Below are 22,693 nucleotides of genomic sequence, written 5' to 3'. Positions count from 1 at the left end.
AGCAGGACCTGCCAATGGAAGCAGACACGCACGACATCTATCTGGGCAAACCCAGCCGGAAGAGGCGGGGAGAACTGTCAACTCACAGTGCAGGTCTGCGACCGAGATGGAGACAAGGGAAGGAAGGGGAGTTGCACAGGCGAATCTCCAACCGCAGTGCAGTTCTAGAAAGTTGTGGCCTTGCCATCAGGAACCCCCAAGCCAGAGTCACTTGTCAGGAGTCACCAGCTTCATGGGCGTAGGTGTGCCTTGTGTCCCAGCTGCACCCAGTCACAGGCCGGGAGCGCCAGTGGGAAGCGTGGCTCTGGGTGGGCACAGCGGCAGGCTCAGGGCTCCCCAGTTACATACACCCCCGCAGGGAGAGAGGGTAATTGGGATGAGGCTATCACCAAGTGCCACACAGAATAAAAAGACACAGGTGGAGAAAATATTCGAGGCTTATTTTTTACGACTGGATCAGGATACACAAAACCTGTTTTAGAAAACGGAAGGCACAAAGCCACCATCCATCTTTTTAAACAGTATTTCTATTTCATAAAGCCAATCCTTCATTTAAGATATTATTTAAAAATGGGATTTTTACAGAGGCGCCTGCGTGGCTCAGTCGGTTAAGCGTCCAGCTTCGGCTGGGGTCATGATCTTGCAGTTTGTGAGTTCGAGCCCCACGTCAGGCTCTGTGCTGACAGCTCAGAGCCTGGAGTCTGCTTCGGATTCTGTGTCTCCCCCTCTCTCTCTGCCACTCACGCTCTCTCTCTCTCTCTCTCTCTCTCTCGAAATAAACATTAAAAAATAAAATAAATAAATGCATTGCTGATTTACAATGAGATGCACGCTGAAGATTAAGCAATCGTGTTTATTGATGGCTTCACTGTGCTTGTCGTGTGGACACGAACAACGTGTCCCTTTCAGGGGCTCTCACGGTCCAGGAAAAGGACAAGACCTATCAACACATACAGGAACCAAGCATTACTGTCACTGACACACAGGTACGGGGGGGTCACGGGAAGGACATGGTCAGCTCCGACGGGTATGAGGGGCGGGGCGGACAAGATTGCTGCCTTCACGATGCCAGTTGGCTGAATCCCAAGTGCCTCGTGGCATGGGAGTCTCTCGTCTCCATTTCTACAATGATGAAATACGTTCACATATACAAGACTACATACGACATGACTGTAGACAACTGCTTAGATGGTCATAAAATGAACGTCCACAGAGTCCCGACCCAGCCTGGAAAAGGGAACGTCGAGGGCACCTTTGAAGCCCTCTGGGCCCTTCTCCCTACCTGCATACTCTCATGCCACCAAAACCACTATCCTGGAATTGGAATTTATCCCCTTGCTTTTCACAGCTTCATCACATGTGCACGTGCCCTTACGCACTACGGTGCACACACGTGCCCAACACAGACTCAGACTGGTGAGCCAGCACGTGGAGGTTCTGGCCCTCAACCTTCCTGACTCAGAAACTCAGTTTTTTCAGTGTCCTATTGTGTTCAGTGCCCAGGGTGGTTGCCTTGTGGGCATCTCATGCACAAGAAGTTAAAGTTTAAGCCAAAAAGTCAGTTTATTACTTTATAAAGAACTAACGGTCACACAAACCAGAATACTCACGTACGTAGGACCTGTACATTCTTCCCCACTGGCTGATGCGCATGGGCAGCAAGTCTTGTCAAAAGCTGCTTGGCTAGCAGGGAGCAATTTCTGAGCAAGCCACGGTAAGCGTTAGGGCCGGCCATACCAAGGGGGTCTCAGCTCTCAAAGGGACTCCCAGCTGCACGGGTAATTCGGCCCGATTTTTCCCAAGTTACCCAGCAGACTATATGCTCTCTTCCTGCCGTCACATCCTCTTTTCTTCTTCTTTTTTTTTAAGTTTATTTATTTTGAGAGAGAGAGGATGAGCAGAGGAGGGGCGGCAGGGGGGTGGACAGAGGATCTGAAGCGGTCTCCGTGCTGACAGCAGAGAGCCCAATGCGGGGCTAACCTGGGTCAAAGTCGGACGCTTAAGCGACTGAGCCACTGAGGTACCCCTCCTTTTTTCTTTTGATGTAGGGACAGTTCAGCCTTATTCTGGCCTGGGAGTCACTCTTCTCGTTAAGCAGACTCTGTCCATTTCACGGCGCATCTATTGTACATTTCCCTCCTTTCCAACTTCCCAGGAGCACTTCTTGTTGCCTTGTGGCAACTTAACCCCCCTCAAAATGGAAATCTAGCGATAAAAAAATTTAAGAAGAGACTGATTTGAAAGAAGCCAGTGATGATTTTCTGAACAAACACTTCACCACCAGGGTAGCATTCCACCAACCTCCTCAGGCTCCTTGGCAGGCGGTTTTCCCTTCATACACAGGACAAAACTGTACGAAGGGGAAGCGTTCTTTGCGAGTGAGCTCATGGGAGCTGTGAAATGTGACAAGGCTTTCTTCATGAGTGTCTCTCGATATGCCAAAGCTTAACCTTTAGGAGAAACTGCTAGCATATCAAATAATAGATCGAAAATACCTAGAAACATTTGAGAAGACTCTAGTAAGATATTCATCAAATTCAAAAGAATTGTTTCACTTTTATCCTTCTTTTACTAACACAGAACCACAGTTTAAAGTTTAAATATTTGCATAACTATTTGATGATCCAAAAGTTAAATCAAAGCATCCCCTTTTCTGGAATAATTTCCTTAATTCCATAGGGCAAATTGGAGTAGGGAACATCCACTGGACTTGAAGGAAATCCCTAGGGCCCGGGACACCACCACTAGAGAAATCTTAGAGACAGAAGGCAGATTACCTATAAAGGAAAACAATTCGATGGCCAGCAGGAGTCCCAGCAGTGGAGATGATGATATAATACCTTTAAAGTGTTGAGACAAAATAAACATCTGAAGTGAGGTAGGGATCAAGTTTCACTTTCCCCCAAATACTCATATCCAAATGTCCCACACCATTTAGTAGAACAACCTTGTAATAGCATCTTTGCAAAACCTCAAGCGATCATATATGTATGGATTTTCTGGGTTCTCTGTTCTATTCTTTTTGATCTGATCTCTTTATCTATTCTTGTGCTAACAACCACAATCAGCTTAATTACTGAAGGTTTATAAGCCTTGCTAACCCAGTAGAGCAACCCCTCCCATCTTGTTCTTTTGCCATTAGTATCTTGACTCTTCTTGAGTCATTACAATTGCAAATACAATTTTAAATTACCATTAGTTAATGAGTTGAAGCAATCCATGCTGAGGATACCAGTGAAACCCTATACCGCAATGCTACTGACATGCCAGAATTTAGATCATAGGATCCTAATTAGTCAGTTAAGCATCCAACTCTTTTTTTTTTTTTTAATTTTTTTTTTCAACGTTTATTTATTTTTGGGACAGAGAGAGACAGAGCATGAACGGGGGAGGGGCAGAGAGAGAGGGAGACACAGAATCGGAAACAGGCTCCAGGCTCTGAGCCATCAGCCCAGAGCCTGACGCGGGGCTCGAACTCACGGACTGCGAGATCGTGACCTGGCTGAAGTCGGACGCCCAACCGACTGCGCCACCCAGGCGCCCCAAGCATCCAACTCTTGATTTCAGCTCAGGTCATGATCTCAAGGTCTGTGGGATCAAGTCCCAAGTCGGGCTCTGTGCGGGGCATGGGAGTCTGCCTAAGATCCTCTCTCCCTCTCCTTCTGCCCCTACCCTGTTTTCTCTCACGTGCATGCACTCTCTCTGTTGAAATAAATGAGTAAACTTAAAAAAAAAAAATACACATATATATATATTTGTATATATGTATATATGTATATATGTATATGTAAACATATATATATATATATATATATATATATATATATGTATGTATGTATATATGTATATACACACACGCATACTTGGTAAAAGTCAAGGAAACATTCATAACATTCTGAAGCATGAGTTTCCTGACTGGAAAACATCACAGACATGTTCCCATGCTCAGGCCTCTCCTTCCTTCCACTGGGAATATTCTGCCCCCGCTGTAACAGCACGTCCATCATGCTGCTCACTGTCTTTGGGTCTCCATTCAGCTGTCACCGCTCAGCGAGCCCTTCCCTGAACTTCCTATTTAAAATTGCAACGCCCCGCGCTGCAGCTCCTCACCCCCTCCTCTGCTTAATTCTCCCCTCAGACCCCCTTCTTGTTCGTCTGTGTGTTGGCGGCTCTGGCTCCCCACTAGACTCCGAGTCCCCTGAGGGCAGGGGCCTTGCCTGCCCTGTTCTGTGCCTCTCCAGGACCTCAAGCGGGCCTAGCACACGGTGAGCACTGGGTACTTTTTTCTTTTTTAATGTTTATTTATTTTTGAAGGAGAAAGAGACAGAGTGTGTGGGGGGTGGGGCAGTGCAGAGAGAGAGGGAGACAAAGAATCCAAAGCAGGCTCCAGACTCTGAGGTGTCAGCACAGAGCCTGATGCAGGACTCGAACTCACACACTGCGAGATCATGGCCTGAGCCGAAGTTGGACACTTAGCCAACGGGGCCACCCAGGTGTCCCCCCACTGGGTGCTTCTTGAATGAACTCCTGGAGACCCAAGTGCAGACAAGCTGCAGAAGTGAGACCCAGGTAGTGCAGAGACTGCTCTGGGGGCGAATCCGTGGAATTTCCGCCATTCACTGAATGCTAAGAAGAGAGGTTATACAATTACTTTCCAAAGAGAAAATCTTTTAGAAGCTCAGGTCAACTTATCGTTCCGGTCTGTTCTTACGTATTTCACACCCATATATTTAACAAGTTTATAACATTTTTATACTCGTTATTAGCTCCTCACAGTTTCTTGTGCTTTTGGCACGAGCTAGAAGAACTTCTTGTGTCTCCATCTGCCCTCTCCCACTAACTCGTGTAGGAAAAAAGGTTTCCAAAAGTATTATTCTTGAAAACACACGACAGGCTGTATTTAGCACATATAAGGTCTGCTTTCCTTCTTTAGAAACAGAACTTCATTTAAAAACATCATCTTTCATCCATGCCATACATGGGTTCGTGAGAGGGTAGACTAACTTTTATTTTTATTTACCTTCCTATAAAATCTTAGATTTCCCCTAAATGAAACTAGTTGATCCGTCTCTCAATTTTCACTTGGAAATTCCAGACACTCTGAATCTGGTTTCCACTGTCTTCCAAATCCAGACTTTTGTGGAGGCCCTGTCTTCTCTCATAGGAAGTGAGCATAATGGTCAGGCAACCAGCTGTGTGGCGTGGAGCGGGAATCTTACCATTTCTTTATTTGAAAAACATGGGAATTGTGCCAAATTATTCTAAGACCTAGCCAGCTCTGAAGACAAAGATGACCAGAACAACAAAACAGTTAATCCATCTCTAGGATCACGTAGCTAATAACCGACAGCCAACACTCAAAACAGAGCTTTGTGTTGTTGTGTTGATGCAAGTAAATACGGGGGCGCCTGGGTGGCTCGGTCAGTTGAGCGTCCAACTCTTGATTTTGGCTCAGGTCGTGCTCTCACAGTTTGTGAGGTAGAGCCCCACATTGGGCTCCGTGCTGACAGCGCACAGCCTACTCGGGATTCTCTCTCTCCCCCTCTCTCTGCCCGTCCCTCGCTCACTCTGTCTCTCTGTCGAAAATAAACTTCAAAAACATTAAAAAAAAAAAAAACCCAAAACAAGGAAATAGAAAACATTCTTGTTACCAAAAAATTCGAATGATTCCACCGCATTTAAAGAAAACAAAAAGATACTTCTTGACACCCCCTCCCTTAGCCTACCCCGTTCTCAGGCCCCACGGAGATTTAGAGAATCATGATGGAGAGTCAGGAGCGCTCCTGCAGACCTTTTCCCGTATGTTTTACAGACGGATATTTGGCTTTCTTTTCCCACCCCAGTATTCTGATTCCAAATTCCATGTTCTTTCCAAAACGGAATTTTTATTTTGCACTTCCCTTGTGATTTTCCACAATTACGGGTTTGTATTCTATACCAAATGGGTGCTTGAAAAATGTTTTGGATACTTGGGGCTGTCAAGTTTGGATTTTGGCCCCAGTAAAATACATTTCTTTCTGATCCCTCCGTCAGAGAAAGCCAGCGGACGTATACATATAATATATGACTTTTCCTGGAGTCCCCTCTTCATCTGCTGGTTCCAAGAATTTGTACTTGATTCTCCCAAACTCTGGGCACCCCTGGTGCTAGGACATCACCTTCCTTCAAAGCTCATGGGGCTCATCACAGGATAAAGAGAAAGCTAATTCTAGGTAAAACTATAAAACTGGCAGTCGGGGGTAACTGTAGTTTCATTCCGGGGAACATTACACTCGCTTTTCTCTAAGTTTTTGTGAGTTTGGTGGTGAACTTTAAAAAACAGTCATATAATTATATTTTAAAAAGGACAATACGATGGTATCAATAAGCCACATGTGTTTTATAACAGAGAACTGGGTTGAAATGCAACCCGAGTAAAGGGTCTGAATTCACACTTGGCCCCTAGCCCACACAGCCCACAAGGGTCCCAGAGCTGACCCTGCCCCAGAAGCAGGCTCCAGCCTACAGTCTCATGTGCGAGGCCCCACCCGCCTTTCTGGCCTTAGCCCACGCTGCTCCATATCCTTGCCCTGTGTTCCACTTCCATCCAAATACACTTTCTGGAACACACACACACACACACACACACACACGTGCGCGCGCGCGCGCGCGTGCTCCAACACTACACCTTAATGCCAAAGATGACCTAGCAGTGAATTAAAACCTAAGGGGCTAGCAAATGTACCCTGCAGTGTTAGAGGTCACAAGAGCAGGCACCCGCGAGAGGAGCACTGACTGGCAGCCGGCGCTGGGAGTCTACTGGACTGCTGAAGACCTCCTGCATCTTGATCTAGGGATCACACGGCTGTACAACTAGGCTAATTCACCAAGTCGTACATTTGAAATGTGTACGCTTGATGTCAAGTACACTTCAACTAAAAAGTGAGAAAACAGAGTGAAACAGAGAACCAAAGTCTGCTCTACTTTAAACTTGTTGAGACACGTTTTATGACCCAGAATATGGTCTCAGTGAACGTTCCACGTTTACTTACGAAGAACACACCCTCATCTGCTGTTGGGTGGAACGTTCTGTAAATGTCAATGAGACAACGTCAGCTGATGGTGTCACTCAGCTCTTCTATATTTCTATATCCTTGAGAGGCGAGTGCTGAAGTCTCCAACTAGAATTGTGGATTTCTTGGTTTTTCAGTTATGAGACTTTTTGCTCTGTCTATTGTGGAGTTTGCTTGTTAAGGTACATACATTTGAGGCTGCTGTGTCTTTTCCAACGGAATGGCTCTCTTTAACCCTAGTTAGTTCTTTGCTCAGACTACTTTGATATTCACATCGCCACTCCAACTTTCTTTTAATTAGCATTTACATGACATACGTTTCTCCATCCTTTTAATTTTTTTTTAATGTTTATTCATTTCTGAACAACAGAGAGAGAGACAGAGCACAAGCAGGGGTGGGGCGGAGAGAGAGGGGGACACAGAATCTGAAGCAGGCTCCAGGCTCTGAGCTGTCAGCGCAGAGCCCAACGCAGAGCTTGAACTCACGGACCACAAGATCATGACCTGAGCTGAAGTCGGACGCTTAACAGACTGAGCCACCCAGGCGCCCCCATCCTTTTAATTTTTAATTGAGTTTCTTATGAACAATATATAGTTGGTTCATAATTTTTTTCTCCATTCCAGTAACTTCTTTTAATTGATAAGTACAGATCATTTCGACTTAATATAATTATTGATATGTTTTAATCAGGTCTATCATTTTGTTTTCTTTTTTCTTTTTTTACTGTTTATTTCTTTTGAGAGAGAGAGAGACAGAGTATGAGTGGGAAAGGGGCAGAGAGAGAGGGAGACACAGAACCTGAAGCAGGCTCCAGGCTCTGAGCTGTCAGCACAGAGCCTGACGCAGGACTCGAACCCATGAAATGTAAGATCATGACCCGAGCCGAAGTTGGACGCCCAACTCACTGAGCCACCCAGGCACTCCTAAACACAAAAGTCTTGTCTAAAGACGTCCATAAAAGCCCACTAACTACAGGAATAGTAGAGCCACACCAGGCCATGAGGGAGAAGCCATAACTCAGTCACCTTGGGAGTCTCTCACAAAAGCCGCGTACTCAATAAACCACAGATATCGACTAAGTAGGTGAATTTGACGATGATGTGTCAATATTTATTTAGTGCCTACCAGCAACTACAATACACAGACATGCAATGCCTGAAGTCAACCAACACAGAACAGAGGTTGGCTGAGATTCTAACAGCAGTGTTCTATAAGGAGAGATCTTATTTCAGATGTACCTGTTTGGGTAGCTAGCCAATACTGATACTAGTCCTTTCTTCATAATAATTTCAGCACAATAACTAGAGATCATTTAACCGAGTCAGTCAAGGTACCCTGAGAAACAAAAATATGTAGAAGAAAGTACCAACTTCCAAAGTTTTCTATTACATATTAACACTAAAATGTTCTCTTTTAAAGTGGTGCTAAACTTCTAGAGGCAGGGGGAAAAAAGTAAAAACAAAAACAAACCAACGTCTTTAGTTATATTCCACTTCAATTAAAGATGGCTTTCAAGTAGTGTTTGGGTGAGATGCTAAGGCCAAATCGGAAGTCGATGACCCCATCCTAGGAGACACGAGCGTGCCCAACGTCGGCCATGCCTCTTGCGTACTAAGGAGGAAAGAAAAGCAAGACTCACCTCAAAGTTGTACTTCTTCATCTGGTTGAAGTGTCTGCAGTACAGATAGAGCATGCCGATGCTGCTGCCCACCGCGATGTAGTCCCCATTGGTGTCGAGAGCTGTGAGGTAGACCACGACAGACCGGAAACCCTTCTGGACCTTTGTGGGAATGGCATTGAGGAGATAGTACAAAGGGCAGAACTCTCTGAAGGTAACCGGTTCGGATCCTGATGCCATGGCCGAGGTTTCCGCAGATGATCTTCAGGCAGGAAAAGGAACGTTTGATTGGCATCTGGGGAACCCTGGGGGCTAAAGAACAAGGCGTTGTAATTCTTTCAACGTCTGGTCACGCCAAAGAGAAGTCATGTTTAACGGTGGGCGCGAGGAACCTGCAGGTGGGGAAAAATGACAGCTGCGGCTTATTTCAACGGAGAAAGTAAACCAGGTGTCATTAAGATCACTTCGAGCACTTTAATTCAACGTGCACGTCAATATGCGCTGGCCTCTATAATTTATACTGTGCTAATAAATACTACGGAGAAACAGAAAGAATATTAGAAACAGTTCTTATTCTCGAGCAGTTTATGATCTAGCCAGGCAGGCAAAAGAAACAGTGAAGACACGCAAAACCACGTGTGATTGGGTGCGAAGCTGTAGGTCTCGATAAGAGGGACAGAGTAGTGGGAAAGGCTTCCCTGGAGACATCCTGAAGTACAAAGCTCGTGAGGACGGACGGAACATGAAGAGAAAGAGGAAAGCCATCGTCCCAGGAGGACAACGAACCAGTCCTGGTGTGCAAATACACTCGCTGTGTCGAGACGGCAGAGAAGCACGTCCCCCGGCCGGCCGCCTGCAGCCCCCTCGACGCTCCGAGCCTCCGCGATGCACCTGCTCCACCCTGACACCCGTACCTCTTGGCACTCTGAGTCCAAAGCCTCCCGCAGTAAAGAGACTCAGTCCTTACACGGTGTGTTGTCATTTATGAAGGGTCCGGCCCCTCATTTACTCCGTGTCCTACCTGTGAGATCAGTGGCGTCGCCTCCAACTCTGAGGAGAAGGGCCTGAGGACCCAAGGGTCACCAGACTTGCCCGTGACCACAAGGCCGAGACCCGAGTCCAGGTCTCCTTGCTCCAGGTCCCCAGTCTTTCCAATCGCGCCACCACAGCTCTGACAGACAAGCAGCAGCTACAGGCGGTGCCCGCTCCTGACTAGAGCTGGACCTTCAGTTCCAAGGAGACTTTAAGCCCCTCTGGTAAGAACTCGTTAGGATGCCGGATCTGCGGTCTGCTCAATGGTGGCTTCTTGATTTCTATAAAGCTGACTGACCAACTTCAAGTTCTCTTATGACGAAACTCACACCCAACTCATTCTCGCCCAGGGGCCCCAACACTGGGCTGTCCCTCCCACCTGGAATGCTCTTTCTCCAGCTGTCACTCAGATCTTGCTTCTTCTCAGCATGTGGGTGTCTGCTAAAATGGCCCCTTATCCACGAGGTCCCACCCGACCATCCCCTGCAGCGTGCTTCCTACCACCACCACCAAGCACTCCCTGGTCCCCTCTCTCCACTTTATTTGCTCACACTTCTTCTGCCTTCTCTCTTGCCTGACCCCCTCTACCATCACTGGTGTGTAAGGCCCACGAGAGCAGGGCCACATCTGCCTCACTCACCTCCGTAGCCCCCAGCACCTCGAAAAGGATCAGGCATATCAGAGGCACTCAGTGAGTATTTACTGAACGGATGAATGAGTCGTGTATGAGGAAAATCTGCAAGGAAGGAAGGAGTGACAAGAGTGGAAGACCAACAAAGGAATCACCTTCTCTCCAATCCTGCCTCGACTCACTGCAGGAACAATACCCCCCTGGATCTCTATGGCATACCCAGCGATCCAAGCATTTTCAGATTCCTGTTTCATTTGATAATCACCATAGTCAATACGAAGAAGCAAGCAGTATAATTTGTGAGAGCGCCTCTAATGGTAATAATAAGAATCACATCCCTCTGTGATGGTTAAGAAAATTGACTGGGGCCCCTGGGTGGCTCAGTTGGTTGAGCAGCTGACTCTTGATTTCGGCTCAGGTCATGATCCCAGGGTTATGGGATCGAGCCCCATGTTGGACTCTGCGCTGAGCATGGAGCCTGCTCGGGATATTCTCTCTCTCTCTCTCTCTCTCTCTCTCTGGGCACCTGGGTGGCTCAGCCAGCTAAGCATCTGACTCTTGATTTTGGCTCAGGTCATGATCTCACGGTTCGTGGGTTCGAGCCCCGAGTTGAGCTCTGTGCCGACAGAGTGAAGCCTGCTTGGGATTGTTTCCCTCTCTCTCTCTCAAAATAAACAAACATTAAAATATATATATATATATATATATATATATATATATATATTCTCTCTCTCTGTCCCTCTCTAAATTTCTTTTTTAATCTTAAAAAAAAAGAAAGAAAATTGACTGATACATCCCTTTGTAGCAGAGGTTGAAGCTCTGGGAGGTTCCGAAACGTGCCCAAGCTCTCATAGCTTCAGTGTATGTGCCGCTGAAGTGAGCACACACATAGCTTTAAATGGCTGACGCAACAGGCATCTGGGTGGTGAATGCTGTGCCGTCCATACAGCAGCACGGTTCATAAACCTATAACTAGGCAAGGGCAAGACTAATCCTTGATTTATGCAAGTACTCCAGAAAGGTGGGCGAGACTCAGATGATGCAGGAATCAAATGAAAATGAAATGGCCTTGTGCACTCAAGTGAAAACAGTTGCTGACAGATACCACGGGAAAGGAGGTAGATCGCTTAAGGACATGGGACAATAATCCAAAATGCAAAGAATGACAATAGCAACAGCGCTAATCGCTAATGCTATTACTTCATAGAAACTATCCTTAGCACACTAACCCATTAAATCCTCGCCAAATCAGGACCACTGTTATCTCCATTGTACAGATGAGGACACTGTTGCTATTTCAACAATCTTTCCATCTTCAAGCGTAAGGCAGCAGAGGAGCAGTTAAAGGCTTTGTTTCCTTGATGGGCGTGTACATGCGAACACACTGAGAAGTCATAATTCATACAAAGTTTTTAAAATGAATTTTTTTTTAAACAGTTATAAATGTTCACCATCAAAAAACTGAGGGGTGCCTAAGTGGCTCAGTCAGTTCAGTGTCCAACTCTTGATTTTGGCTCAGGTCAGGATCCCACAGTGGTGGGACTGAGCCCCACGCTGAGCTCTGTGCTGAAGGTGGAGCCTACTTAAGATTCTTCTTCTCTCTCCTTCTCTCTCTGTCCCTCTCATCTCCCCACCCCCAGCTCGAAGGCACGCACACTCTATCTCAAATTAACAAAAAAAATTGAGGGGCGCCTGGGTGGCTCAGTCGGTTAAGTGTCCAACTCTTCGTTTCAGCTCATGTCATGATCTCATGGTTCATGGGTTCGAGCCCCACATCGGGCTCTGTGCTGACAGCGCAGAACCTGCTTGGGATTCTCTGTCTCCCTCTCTGCCCCTCCCCCCTTCTCTCAAAACAAACTGCAAAATTTTTGAAGTATGGAAAATTACAAAGAACTAAATAAATGGCATTAATAATCCCATTGTACGGGGGTGCCCAGGTGGCTCAGTCGGTTGAGTGTCCGACTTTGGCTCAGGTCATGATCTCACGGCTGGTGAGTTGAGTCCCGCGTCGGGGAGTCCGTGCTGACAGCTCAGAGCCTGAAACCTGCTTGGGATTCTGTGTGTCCCTCTCTCTCTGCCCCTCCCCCGCTCACGCTCTGTCTCTCTCTCTCTCTCTCTCAAAAATAAATAATAAAACATTAAAAAAATAATAATCCCATCGTACAGAGACATGCTATATCTACAGGTAGTGACAGACACACGTGTGCACACAGTTTTTCACTTCATAAACCAGAAGCATTTGCTATTTCATTAAATATTCCGCCAGAACACGATTTTTAATCTGTACAGAAAAGCTGCAGCGAACACACTATATGCATAAACCAAAATTTTCCGAACCAAAATGTTCTAATTTCTGCTTTAGCGGACGAGACCTCCTCGGAAGCAAGTGGAAGGACTAAGCACTTCACAAACGTCAGCTAGTACTATTTCCTCCTTTCAAAGCCATTTTCCTCAAAGCAGCTCTGTCAAATTTAAAAATTCATTCCTTTGATCTGATACCATTCACTTGTCAGCTCCATAATCTCCATACGAAGGGATCTGAGACTGCGGCCTGGTTAGAAGGGGCCAGAGGATTTGCCTCGAAACTCATCTGCAGGGCACTATTCCAGCTTGGATTATACGTTTACTTGCGGTGGCTTAGGAGGTATTCGTGGAAGGACAGAGTCCCTGGAATCATCTCTTTGACGCAATCAACGATAACACTATCAACTTCAAAAATGTGTAAGGATCCCTTCACTTGCAGGCCCCAGCACAGATTAAAAATTATCACAATTCTGTGGTGGCAGATAATGGGCAGTATAATCAAATTTTGAATCAATTTTTGGGGCTGAAATCCTAGCATTCGTGCCTGACTTCTCCCTCTCCTTCACCCCCAGAGCAACCCCTCACCTCGTTCCATCAACTCTATTGCCTAACCTACCTCACACCTGGCCCCTTCTCACCAGCTGTGGCCATGCCCAGGAGGAAGCCATCACGTGTCTCACCTGGGCCTCTGCGACATTCTTCTAATGCCTGCTCTCCTGCTCCCACAGCTGCCCTCTAGAACCTAAGCTCACACACAGCAGTGGGAATGAACTCTGTGACTTCATCGGAATTAAAAACTTTCGTGCTCCAAAACACACCACCAAGACACTGAAAAGACTACTCACAGAATTGGGAAAAATATTTGTTAATCACATATCTCATAATGCATTTGCATCCAGAACATATAGAGAACTCTTAAAAATAACAAAAAGACAATTCCTAAATGGACAAAGGATCCGAATACATGTTTCTCCAAAGAAGACATAAAAGTGGCCAATAATTTGGGGCACCTGGGGGGCTCAGTCATTTGAGCATCTGACTTCAGCTCAGGTCATGATCTCACAGTTTGTGAGTTCAAGTCCCGTGTTGGGCTCTCTGCTGTCAGCCCAGAACCCGCTTCGGATCCTCTGCCCCCCTCTCTCTGCATCTACCCTGGTTGCACTCTTTCTCTCTCTCTAAAATAAATAAACATTAAAAAAGTGGCCAAGAAGCACAACAAAGATGCTCACCATCATTAATCATCAGGGCAATGCAAAATGAAACCACAATGAAACATCACTTTAAACACTAGGATGGCTCTAATAATAATGAAAAAAGATACGTGTTAATAAGAATGTGAAGACGCTGAAACCCTCATACGTGGCTGGTGGAAAATAAAATGATGCAGCCACTAGGAGAGGGTCTAGCAGCCCTTCAAAGGTTAAGCAGACCCACCACATGACCCAGCAATTCTACTCCTAGTTGTATACCCAGGAGAAACGAAAACATACGTCTCCACAAAAATTTGTCCACAAATGTTCATAATATTACCTTCATAATGGTAAAAATTTAAAACAACACCAATTGTCCATCAAAACAACAGTATATCCACACCACGGAATATTATTCAGCAATAAAAAGGAATGACGTTCTGATCCATGCATAACACGATGAACCTTGAAAACATGATGCTAAGTGAAAGAAGCCAGACACACAAGACCACATATTGATTCCATTTATATGAAATGCCCAGAATAAGCAAACCTAAAGAGACAGAAAGTAAATCAGTGACAGCCTAGGGCTGGAAGAAGATGGGAATGTGGGTGGAGGTGACTGTTAAATGGTATGGGGTTTCTTTTTAGAATGACGACAAACTCTAAAACTGGTTGTAGTGATGATTCCATATCTCCACGAATACACTAAAAACCACTGAACTATATACTTTATTTTTTAAATACTTTGCACAAATTTTTCTTAAAGTTTATTATTTTGTGAGAGAGAGAGCAAGCGGGGAAGGGGCAGAGAGAGAAGGAGAGACAGGATCCCAAGGAGGCTCCACACTGTCCACACAGAGTCCCATGTGGGGCTCAAACCCACGAACCGTGAGATCATGACCTGAGCCAAAACCAAGAGTCGGATGCTTAACCAACTGAGCCACCCAGGCGCCCCAACTTGTACACTTTAAATGGGTAAATTATATGGCATGTAAATTATACCTCAATAAAATTATTGCAAAAAAGAAGAAAAAGAAGGAACAGCTCTCCAACACCTATTCATCCTAAAAACTTCAGTAAACTAGGAATAGAGAGAAATTTCCTCAGGTGGACAAGGAATACCTATAAAAAAACAACAGCTAATAGCACACTTAACGGTGAGAAACTCAAAGCTTCCCCACTGTGATCAGGTGCAAGGGAAGGGGCTCCCTATCTCACCACTCCTTTTCAATATCACACTGGAAGTCCTAGCCAATGCAATAAGACAAGAAAAAGACACAAAAGATAGGGTAGAAAAGAATAAAACTGTCTTTGCAGATGACATAATTATCTATGTAGAAAGCCTGAAAGAATCAACAAAAAACTGAAACTGATAAGCAATCATAGCAAGGTGATGATACAAGCTTAACATACAAAAGCCAACTGCTTTCCTATATACCAGCAATGAACAAGTGGAATTTGAAATTTAAAAACACAATTCCATTTATATTAGCATTCCCCCAAATGAAATACTTATGCCTAAATCTAACAAAATACGTATAAGATCAATATGAAGAAAACTACAAAACTCTCACGAACAAAATCAGAGAACCAAATAAACGGAAAGATACCCCATGTTCATGGGTAGGAAGATTTGAAACTGTCCAGATGCCAACTCTTCCCAACTCGATTTACAGTTGGGAATGCAATCTAAATCAAAGTCCAGGCAAATTATGTTGTGGTTATCGACAAAACTATTTTAAATTTACACGGAGAAGCAAAGAACCAGAATAGCCACGAGCCAACACAATACTGAAGGAGAAGAACAAAGCTAGAGGACGATACTACCCGGCTGCCAAACATACTCTAGAGCTACAGTAATCAAGGCAGTGTGGTATTGGCAGAACAAATAAATCAACAGAACAAAATACAGAGCCCAGAAACAGACCTGCCCGAGTATAATTAACTGATCCCTGACAAAGGAGCCAAGGCAATGCAATGGGGCACATGTTGTCTTTTCAACAAACAGCGCTGGAACAAGCAGACGTCCACATGCAAAAAAACAAAGAAAGAAAGAAGGAAGGAAGGAAGGAAAGAAAGAAAGAAAGAAAGAAAGAGAAAAAGAAAGAAAGAGAAAAAGAAAAAAAGCAATCTAGATACAGAGCTTATACCCTTCACAAAAATTAACTCAAAATGGATCACAGGCTTAAATGTAAAACACAAAACTATAGGGGCACCTGGGTGGCTCAGTCGGTTAAGTGACTGACTTTGGCTCAGGTCATGATCTTGTGGTTTGTGGGTTCAAGCCCTGCGTCGGGCTCTGTGCTGACAGCTCGGAGCCCGGAGCCTGCTTCCGATTCTGTGTCTCCCTCTCTCTCTGCTCCTCCCCCGCTCACACGCTGTCTCTCTCTCAAAAATAAATGAAGATTAAAAAAAAAAATTTTTTTTAAACACAAAACTATAAAACTCCTACAAAATAACACAGGACAAAACCTGGATGACGTTGAGTATGGTGATGACATTTTATTTGATTTTACTTCACTTTAAGTAGGCTCCATGCCCAGTGTGGAGCCCAATGCAGGGCTTGAGTTCATGACCCTTGAGATCAAGACCTGAGCTGACATCAAGAGTTGGACGCTGAACTGATTGAGCTACCCAGGCATCCCATGGTGATGACATTTTTAGATACAACACTAAAGGTATGATCCAAGGAAGAAATAACTGATAAGCTAGACTTCATTAAAACTAAAAAATTCTGCAAAAGAAAATGTCAAGAGAATGAGAAGACAAACCACAGACTGGAAGAAAAGATTTGCAAAAGACACATTTGATAAAGGACTGTTACCCAAACCATATGAAGAACTCTTAAAACTCAACAATAAGAAAACAAACAACCAGGTTAAAAAATGGACCAAAGACCTAACAAGACACCTCACCAAAGAAGATCTACAGATGGTAAATAGGCACATGAAAAGATGTTCCACATCATATGTCATCAGGGAAATGCAAATTAAAATAAGATACACATGGGGCACCTGGGTGGCTCAGTCGGTTGAGCTTCTGACTCTCGATTTTGGCCCAGGTCATGATCACAGACAGGGTCCTAGGATCAGGCTCCACACTGACTGCTTAAGAGTCACTCACTCGCTCTCTCCCTCTGCCCCTCTCCCCCACTCGTGCACTCTCTAAAATAAAGAAAAAATTTTTAATTAAAAAAAATGAGATGCACGCCTATTAGAACAGCTAAAATCCAGAACACTGACAACACCAGATACTGGTGAGGATGGTCCAACAGGGACTCTCATTCACTGCTGGTGGGAATGCGAAATGGTACGATCACTCTGGAAGACCATCTGGTGGTTTTTTTACAAAACTAAACATAACCTGGGGCACCTAGCTGGCTCAATCCATACGGCATGCAACTCTTGATCTTGGGATCGTGAGTTTGAGCCCCATGTTAGGCACAGAACCTACTTAAAAAAAAAAAAAACTAAACATAATCTTATGATATGATCCAGCACTTAGATACCTTGGTATTCACCTAAAGGAGCTGAAAACGTACGTTCACACACAGACCTTTACTCAGATATCTATGGCAGCTTTACTCATAATTGTCAAAAGTTGCAAGCAGCTAAGATGTCCTTTAGTAGGTGCATGTATAAATCAACTGTGGTCCATTCAGAAGACAGAATGTTATTCGGCGCTAAAAATACATGGGCTATTAAATCATGAAAAGACAGAAAGGAACCTTAAATGTGTATTAATGAAAGAAGCCAATCTGAAAAGGCCACATCCTCTATTATTCCAACTATGTAACATTCTGGAAAAGGCAAAACACTATGGAGACAGTTAGAAGATCAATGGTTGTCAGGGGTGGCGGGGGAGGGGATGAAAAAACAAAAGCACAAGATTTTTAGGGCAGTGGAAATACTGATACCATAATGGCAGATACGTGCCATTTTACATTTGTCCAAACCCACAGAATGTACACCACCAAAAGTGAGTCCTAAAGTAAACTACGGACTCTGGTTGATTATGATGTGTCCGCGGAGTTTCATCAATTGTAACGAACGTCCCAACTCTGGTGGGGGATGCTGACAACGGGGGAGGCGGTGTGAGCACAGGGACAGGGGTATATAAAGTATTTCTGTACCTTCTCTTCAACTCTGCTGTGAACCTGAAACTGCTCTGAAAAAATAAAGTCTTTCTTTTTTTAATGTTTATTTATTTATCTTGAGAGAAAGAGCATGTGCACGAGCGGGAGGGGGATCAAGAGTTGGAAGACACCCAGGTGCGCCCCCCCCTTCAAGTTTCTTTTTTTTTTTTTTTTTAATTTTTTTTTTCAACGTTTTTATTATTTATTTTTGGGACAGAGAGAGACAGAGCATGAACGGGGGAGGGGCAGAGAGAGAGGGAGACACAGAATTGGAAACAGGCTCCAGGCTCTGAGCCATCAGCCCAGAGCCTGACGCGGGGCTCGAACTCACGGACCGCGAGATCGTGACCTGGCTGAAGTTGGAAGCTTAACCGACTGCGCCACCCAGGCGCCCCAAGTTTCTTTTTTTTTGACATTTTATTTATTTTTGGGAGAGAGAGAGAGTGTGTGTGTGATTGGAGAGGGGCAGAGAGAGAGGGAGACACAGAATCTGAAGCAGGCTCCAGGCTCTGAACTGTTGGCACAGACCCTGACGCGGGGCTCAAACCCACGAACCACGAGATCATGACCTGAGCCGAAGTTGGCCGCTTAACCGACTGAGCCACCCAGGCACCCCAACGCCCCCCTTTTTAAAAAGAGTTCTCTCAAAGAGAAAGGGGTGCATCTCATACAACCCATCCCATTCAAAATCCTTCAGGGGTCCCCCAGGGCTCAAATAACCAAATGCCTTTCGGTGGCCTCATCAGGCTCTGTGCCGCCAGCCTTCCTGGCTCCCCCATCACATCCCCATCCCTCCCCACCTGCCCACCAAGCTCTTGCGGCACTGGCCCCCTCTGTCCCTCCTCAGGCCTCTATCCCCTCTACTCCAATGACCCTTTATCTGACCCCACAAACCTGCCTTCACAAAGTCCCTCCCTGGGCAGATGGCTTGTAGTCCCTCCACCCCCTTCCCTGTCCTATCACCTTGTGTACGTCCTTCGTGATTCTCATCGCAACCTTCAGTCACTTTACCTGCTAAGCAGTTCAATGATCTCTCATGAAAATACACGCAACAAATGTAAACCCCAGTACCTAACGATATCTTTGGCACAGAGCAGATATTCAGTAAAGATTTGCTGATTGAATAAATAAGACGTTAATTTCAGGTCTTACTGCAAAATAATATTCTCAGTCCAATCTTTTTTTTTTTTTTAATGTTTACTTTTTGAGAGAGAGAGACAGAGAATGAGCAAGGGAGGGCAAAGAAAGAGAGGGAGACACAGAATCCGAAGCAGGATCCAGGCTCCAAGCTGTCAGCATAGAGCCTGACGCCGGGCTCGAACTCACAGACTGTGAGATCATGACCCGAGCTGAAGTCAGACGCTTCACTGACTGAGCCATCCAGGCGCCCCTCAACCCAATCTTTAAAATCAATAATGCTTCCTTGGTCACAAATATTTCCATTAGAAGTACAAAACATCAGTCTACGACATTCTTCCAGTGAGGATGCTTCTCCCCACAATGGCGCCTACCATCAACCCCATACACTGGAAGGGTGTCAGCCGCTCTCCATGCTGACAGCAAGCACCCTGATGCCACCTTGGTGGGCCGCTTTTCAAAACTGGAGCAAGGACTACAATGTACAGTCTACACCATTCACTCAGTACAGGAACCCTGCACTGCCAGAGCACTCCACAACTCAGATGCTTTAAGGACTGTCTCCAAAATCTCCAGGAAGACAATTAGTATCCCTGTTGTACAATCTATTTTTGAAGTCTGGCTACAGCATCCATCACTCCTTCAAGTGTTAAAATCTCATGGCTGAGCACAATGGGAATGAAGTCATTTATCTCCCAGACGAATGTCACTGCCCCGCTGCCGTGCCTGTTGGCTGGCTGGCCGGTGCACACAGGCTATAGCCTCACGGAAGCGTGGAAGGAGAACATTTTTTAAAAAGATGTGTATCTAGCCTGGTGCCAGGCTTCCCTTCCTTCCACACACTCTACCCCGCAGCTGCAATGAGCTTCCCAGCACAGGCCCTGAACACACCAGGACCTGTTCGTCTTTGCAAAGGCCTCTTCCTCCCTTCCCGCCCCCCCCCCCCCCACACACACACACCCTGTAAGAACTCGTTCTCCCCTGGGAAACCTTCACAGCCTCTCTCTAACAGTTGGTCTTTCTCTGCTTTTGGAGAACACTGAGCACCCCGTCATCACATGGCACCTCATCTTTAGCTGTCTAGCTTCTTTCCTGGATTCTTTCTTCACCCACATCCTTCTAGTCTACACACCTTGTGGTGCTTCGAAAGACCACTGGCACATGGTACAATCAGCACTCGACACCTATTTGTAAACTAAGCTCTCAGAGCCCGAAGCCAGGATCCCCTAAGCATGATATTCCAAAACATAAGACCATTCTACCCACCATAATGATATTCCAAAACATAAGACCAGCTACACCCACCATCATGCAAAAACTTGTTGGTCTCTGAAGTCCGGGTCTTAGTGAACCTGACTACACACTTCGAACAACAGCTCACATCTACCTCAGCAGAGCTGGGAACTCTTCCCTCCTGATTCTACCAAGCTCCGGGCTTCACTGTATCTAGAAATCTCTCCAGGATTGACACCAAAGCTCGTTTTCCTTATGTGTATAACTGTTACCTGATCGGCCCTTCACTTTTCCAAGTTCAATCGACTGCTCCTCCTGACGCCTGCTACCTTCCTTTTTTCCCCACGAAGTTCCAGTAGCCATTTTGTCCAAACTACACGGAAGCTAATATAAAATAACCTTCCTCAAACCTGAAGTGTTACCTTTCTAAAATGGAAAGCAGGGGCGCCTGGGTGGCTCAGTCGGTTAAGCGTCCGACTTCAGCCAGGTCACGATCTCGCGGTCCGTGAGTTCGAGCCCCGCGTCGGGCTCTGGGCTAATGGCTCAGAGCCTGGAGCCTGCTTCCGATTCTGTGTCTCCCTCTCTCTCTCTGCCCCTCCCCCGTTCATGCTCTGTCTCTCTCTGTCTCAAAAATAAATAAAACGTTAAAAAAATTAAAAAAATAAAATAAATAAAATAAAATGGAAAGCAGATCCAGAAGAAGACAATCTTCTATTGAAAATGATGATGTGGCTACAAAATAACTTAAACCCAACAAAAGCTACTGGCTAGTCACTCCTCCAGGGGGACTATCCTTATCCCACCTTCCCCACCATGGTCTCGGGTAAAGCAGTCCCTATACCTGCACCTGCTGGTTCTCCAACTAGAAAGCTCCCTGAGGGTAGGGACTAGAACCACAGCATCCCTAGAGCCTGGTATGTGGCAGGCATACAAGGGACTCAGATAATACCTGCTGAATGAACCAACAGGGGATGTAAGTTGGGTTATCCAAAAAAAAAAAAAAAAAAAAAAAAAAAACAAACAAAACAAAAAAACCCCACAAGGTCAGAGGCTTATCGAGGTGCACTCTGCTGGGTGTAAGAAAGTACAAACAGCCTTGCAGCTTAGGAGACCGGGAGACACTGGTGACGACACAGAATACAGGGGCTTTCCTCCCAGATTCTGCTCCCAGTGGGTTTACAGGAAGGGAGCCAACCCCAAGTGCAACTCATCCCTCCAAGCAGATAAGGCAAATGTGCACCCAGGCTGGGAACCCACATTCTGCCAACAGATGGAATAGAAGGAACGGGATAAAATTCCTGAATCTCAGCGGGAAAGTGAGGAAGAAGAAAGGGCAGGGAAGAGAAACGGGAGGACACCATGTGGGTAACTCAGCAGGGGCTACCCTTTACTGAAATGTATCCGGTGCCAGCCAGGCTCGGTGCTTAGCGCTTTACCCGCACGGACCCGCTGGATCCTCCCACCAAGACAGAGGTAGAAACTATCATCATCTCCGTTTTACAGATGATGAAACTGCAGCCTAGCGAGGTGGTATCACTTGCCCCGAGCACACAGCCTAGGAAGGGGCAGTGCTGTGACCTGAACCCGGGTCTCACTCCACGGTACCCCATTCTTTACGTCGCAGGACCTATTCTGCCTCCCAGACCCTCAAACAGGACTGAGGGAGGAGTCCTTCATTTACCCATTTAACGAACACCTACTGAGCACCTCGTAGGTGTGCGCCAAGGTCTGTGCCGGCAGTGCTGGCGCGCGGAGGAAGACACCGGACTGACAGGGTCGGGGGACAGAACGCAACGTCCATCACGAGACAGCGGCGCTGGGAGCCGCGGGCCGGCAGGCAGAGGGACGAGGGACGAGGGCCGAGGGTGCGGCAGAGGGAGGGAAGGCGCGGAGTGGGAGGAGCGAGGGCCCGGGGATGGGGCCGGCCGGCCAGCGGGGCCGAGGACGTGTGGGCGACCACCGCTCCCCTCCGGGGACCGCTGGCTTCTGCCAGACCAGCCTGGCGCCTCGAGTGTTGTGGCATTCGGGCTCGGCCACCCGCCGGGGCGACGCGGGGGCCGGGAACGGGGGCGAGATGGGCAATGCGACCCTGAGGCGCCGAGGCGAGCGAAGGGAGGCCTGGGGGAGGTGTGAGCGGCGGCGGGGAGGCCGAGGAAGGGGCGCGGGCCGGGAGGCGGGGGCAGTGGGGCCCACGGCGGCGTCGCCGGACTCACCTCCCGCGACGGCCCCTCCGGACTCGTCGGTCCGGCTCGGCCGGAGGAGGCGGGGACGGACTCCGGGCCGCGGGGGCTGCCGGGAGCCCGTTCCCTGGGCAACCGGGCCGACACTGCCGAGCGACAGCCGGAAGCTGAGCGGCG

The 22,693-nt window shown here is 46.6% G+C and overlaps 1 protein-coding gene across 4 annotated transcripts in view; it reads right to left on the bottom strand.

The window, feature by feature from the left end:
• The window catches only part of TECPR2 (tectonin beta-propeller repeat containing 2), a 107,223-nt gene extending 84,556 nt beyond the window's left edge, over positions 1-22,667 (bottom strand). For 3 of the 4 annotated variants that reach the window (XM_045448303.1, XM_045448305.1, XM_045448306.1), the window contains exons 1-2: positions 22,550-22,667; positions 8,693-8,983 (exon numbers count right to left, since the gene is read on the bottom strand). In XM_045448303.1, coding sequence (XP_045304259.1) covers positions 8,693-8,911 — 219 coding nt within the window. In that variant the 5' untranslated portion in view covers positions 8,912-8,983; positions 22,550-22,667. Of the gene's footprint in view, positions 1-8,692; positions 8,984-10,343; positions 10,440-22,549 lie in introns of all 4 variants that reach the window. The other variant, XM_045448304.1, reaches the window with a different exon arrangement.
• Between the last annotated feature and the right edge of the window lie 26 nt (positions 22,668-22,693).

The sequence above is a fragment of the Leopardus geoffroyi genome, chromosome B3, assembly GCF_018350155.1.
Source record: "Leopardus geoffroyi isolate Oge1 chromosome B3, O.geoffroyi_Oge1_pat1.0, whole genome shotgun sequence".
NCBI lineage: Eukaryota > Metazoa > Chordata > Mammalia > Carnivora > Felidae > Leopardus > Leopardus geoffroyi.
Note: the sequence above shows the minus strand (reverse complement) of the source record. Positions and strands in the feature narration are given on the sequence as shown.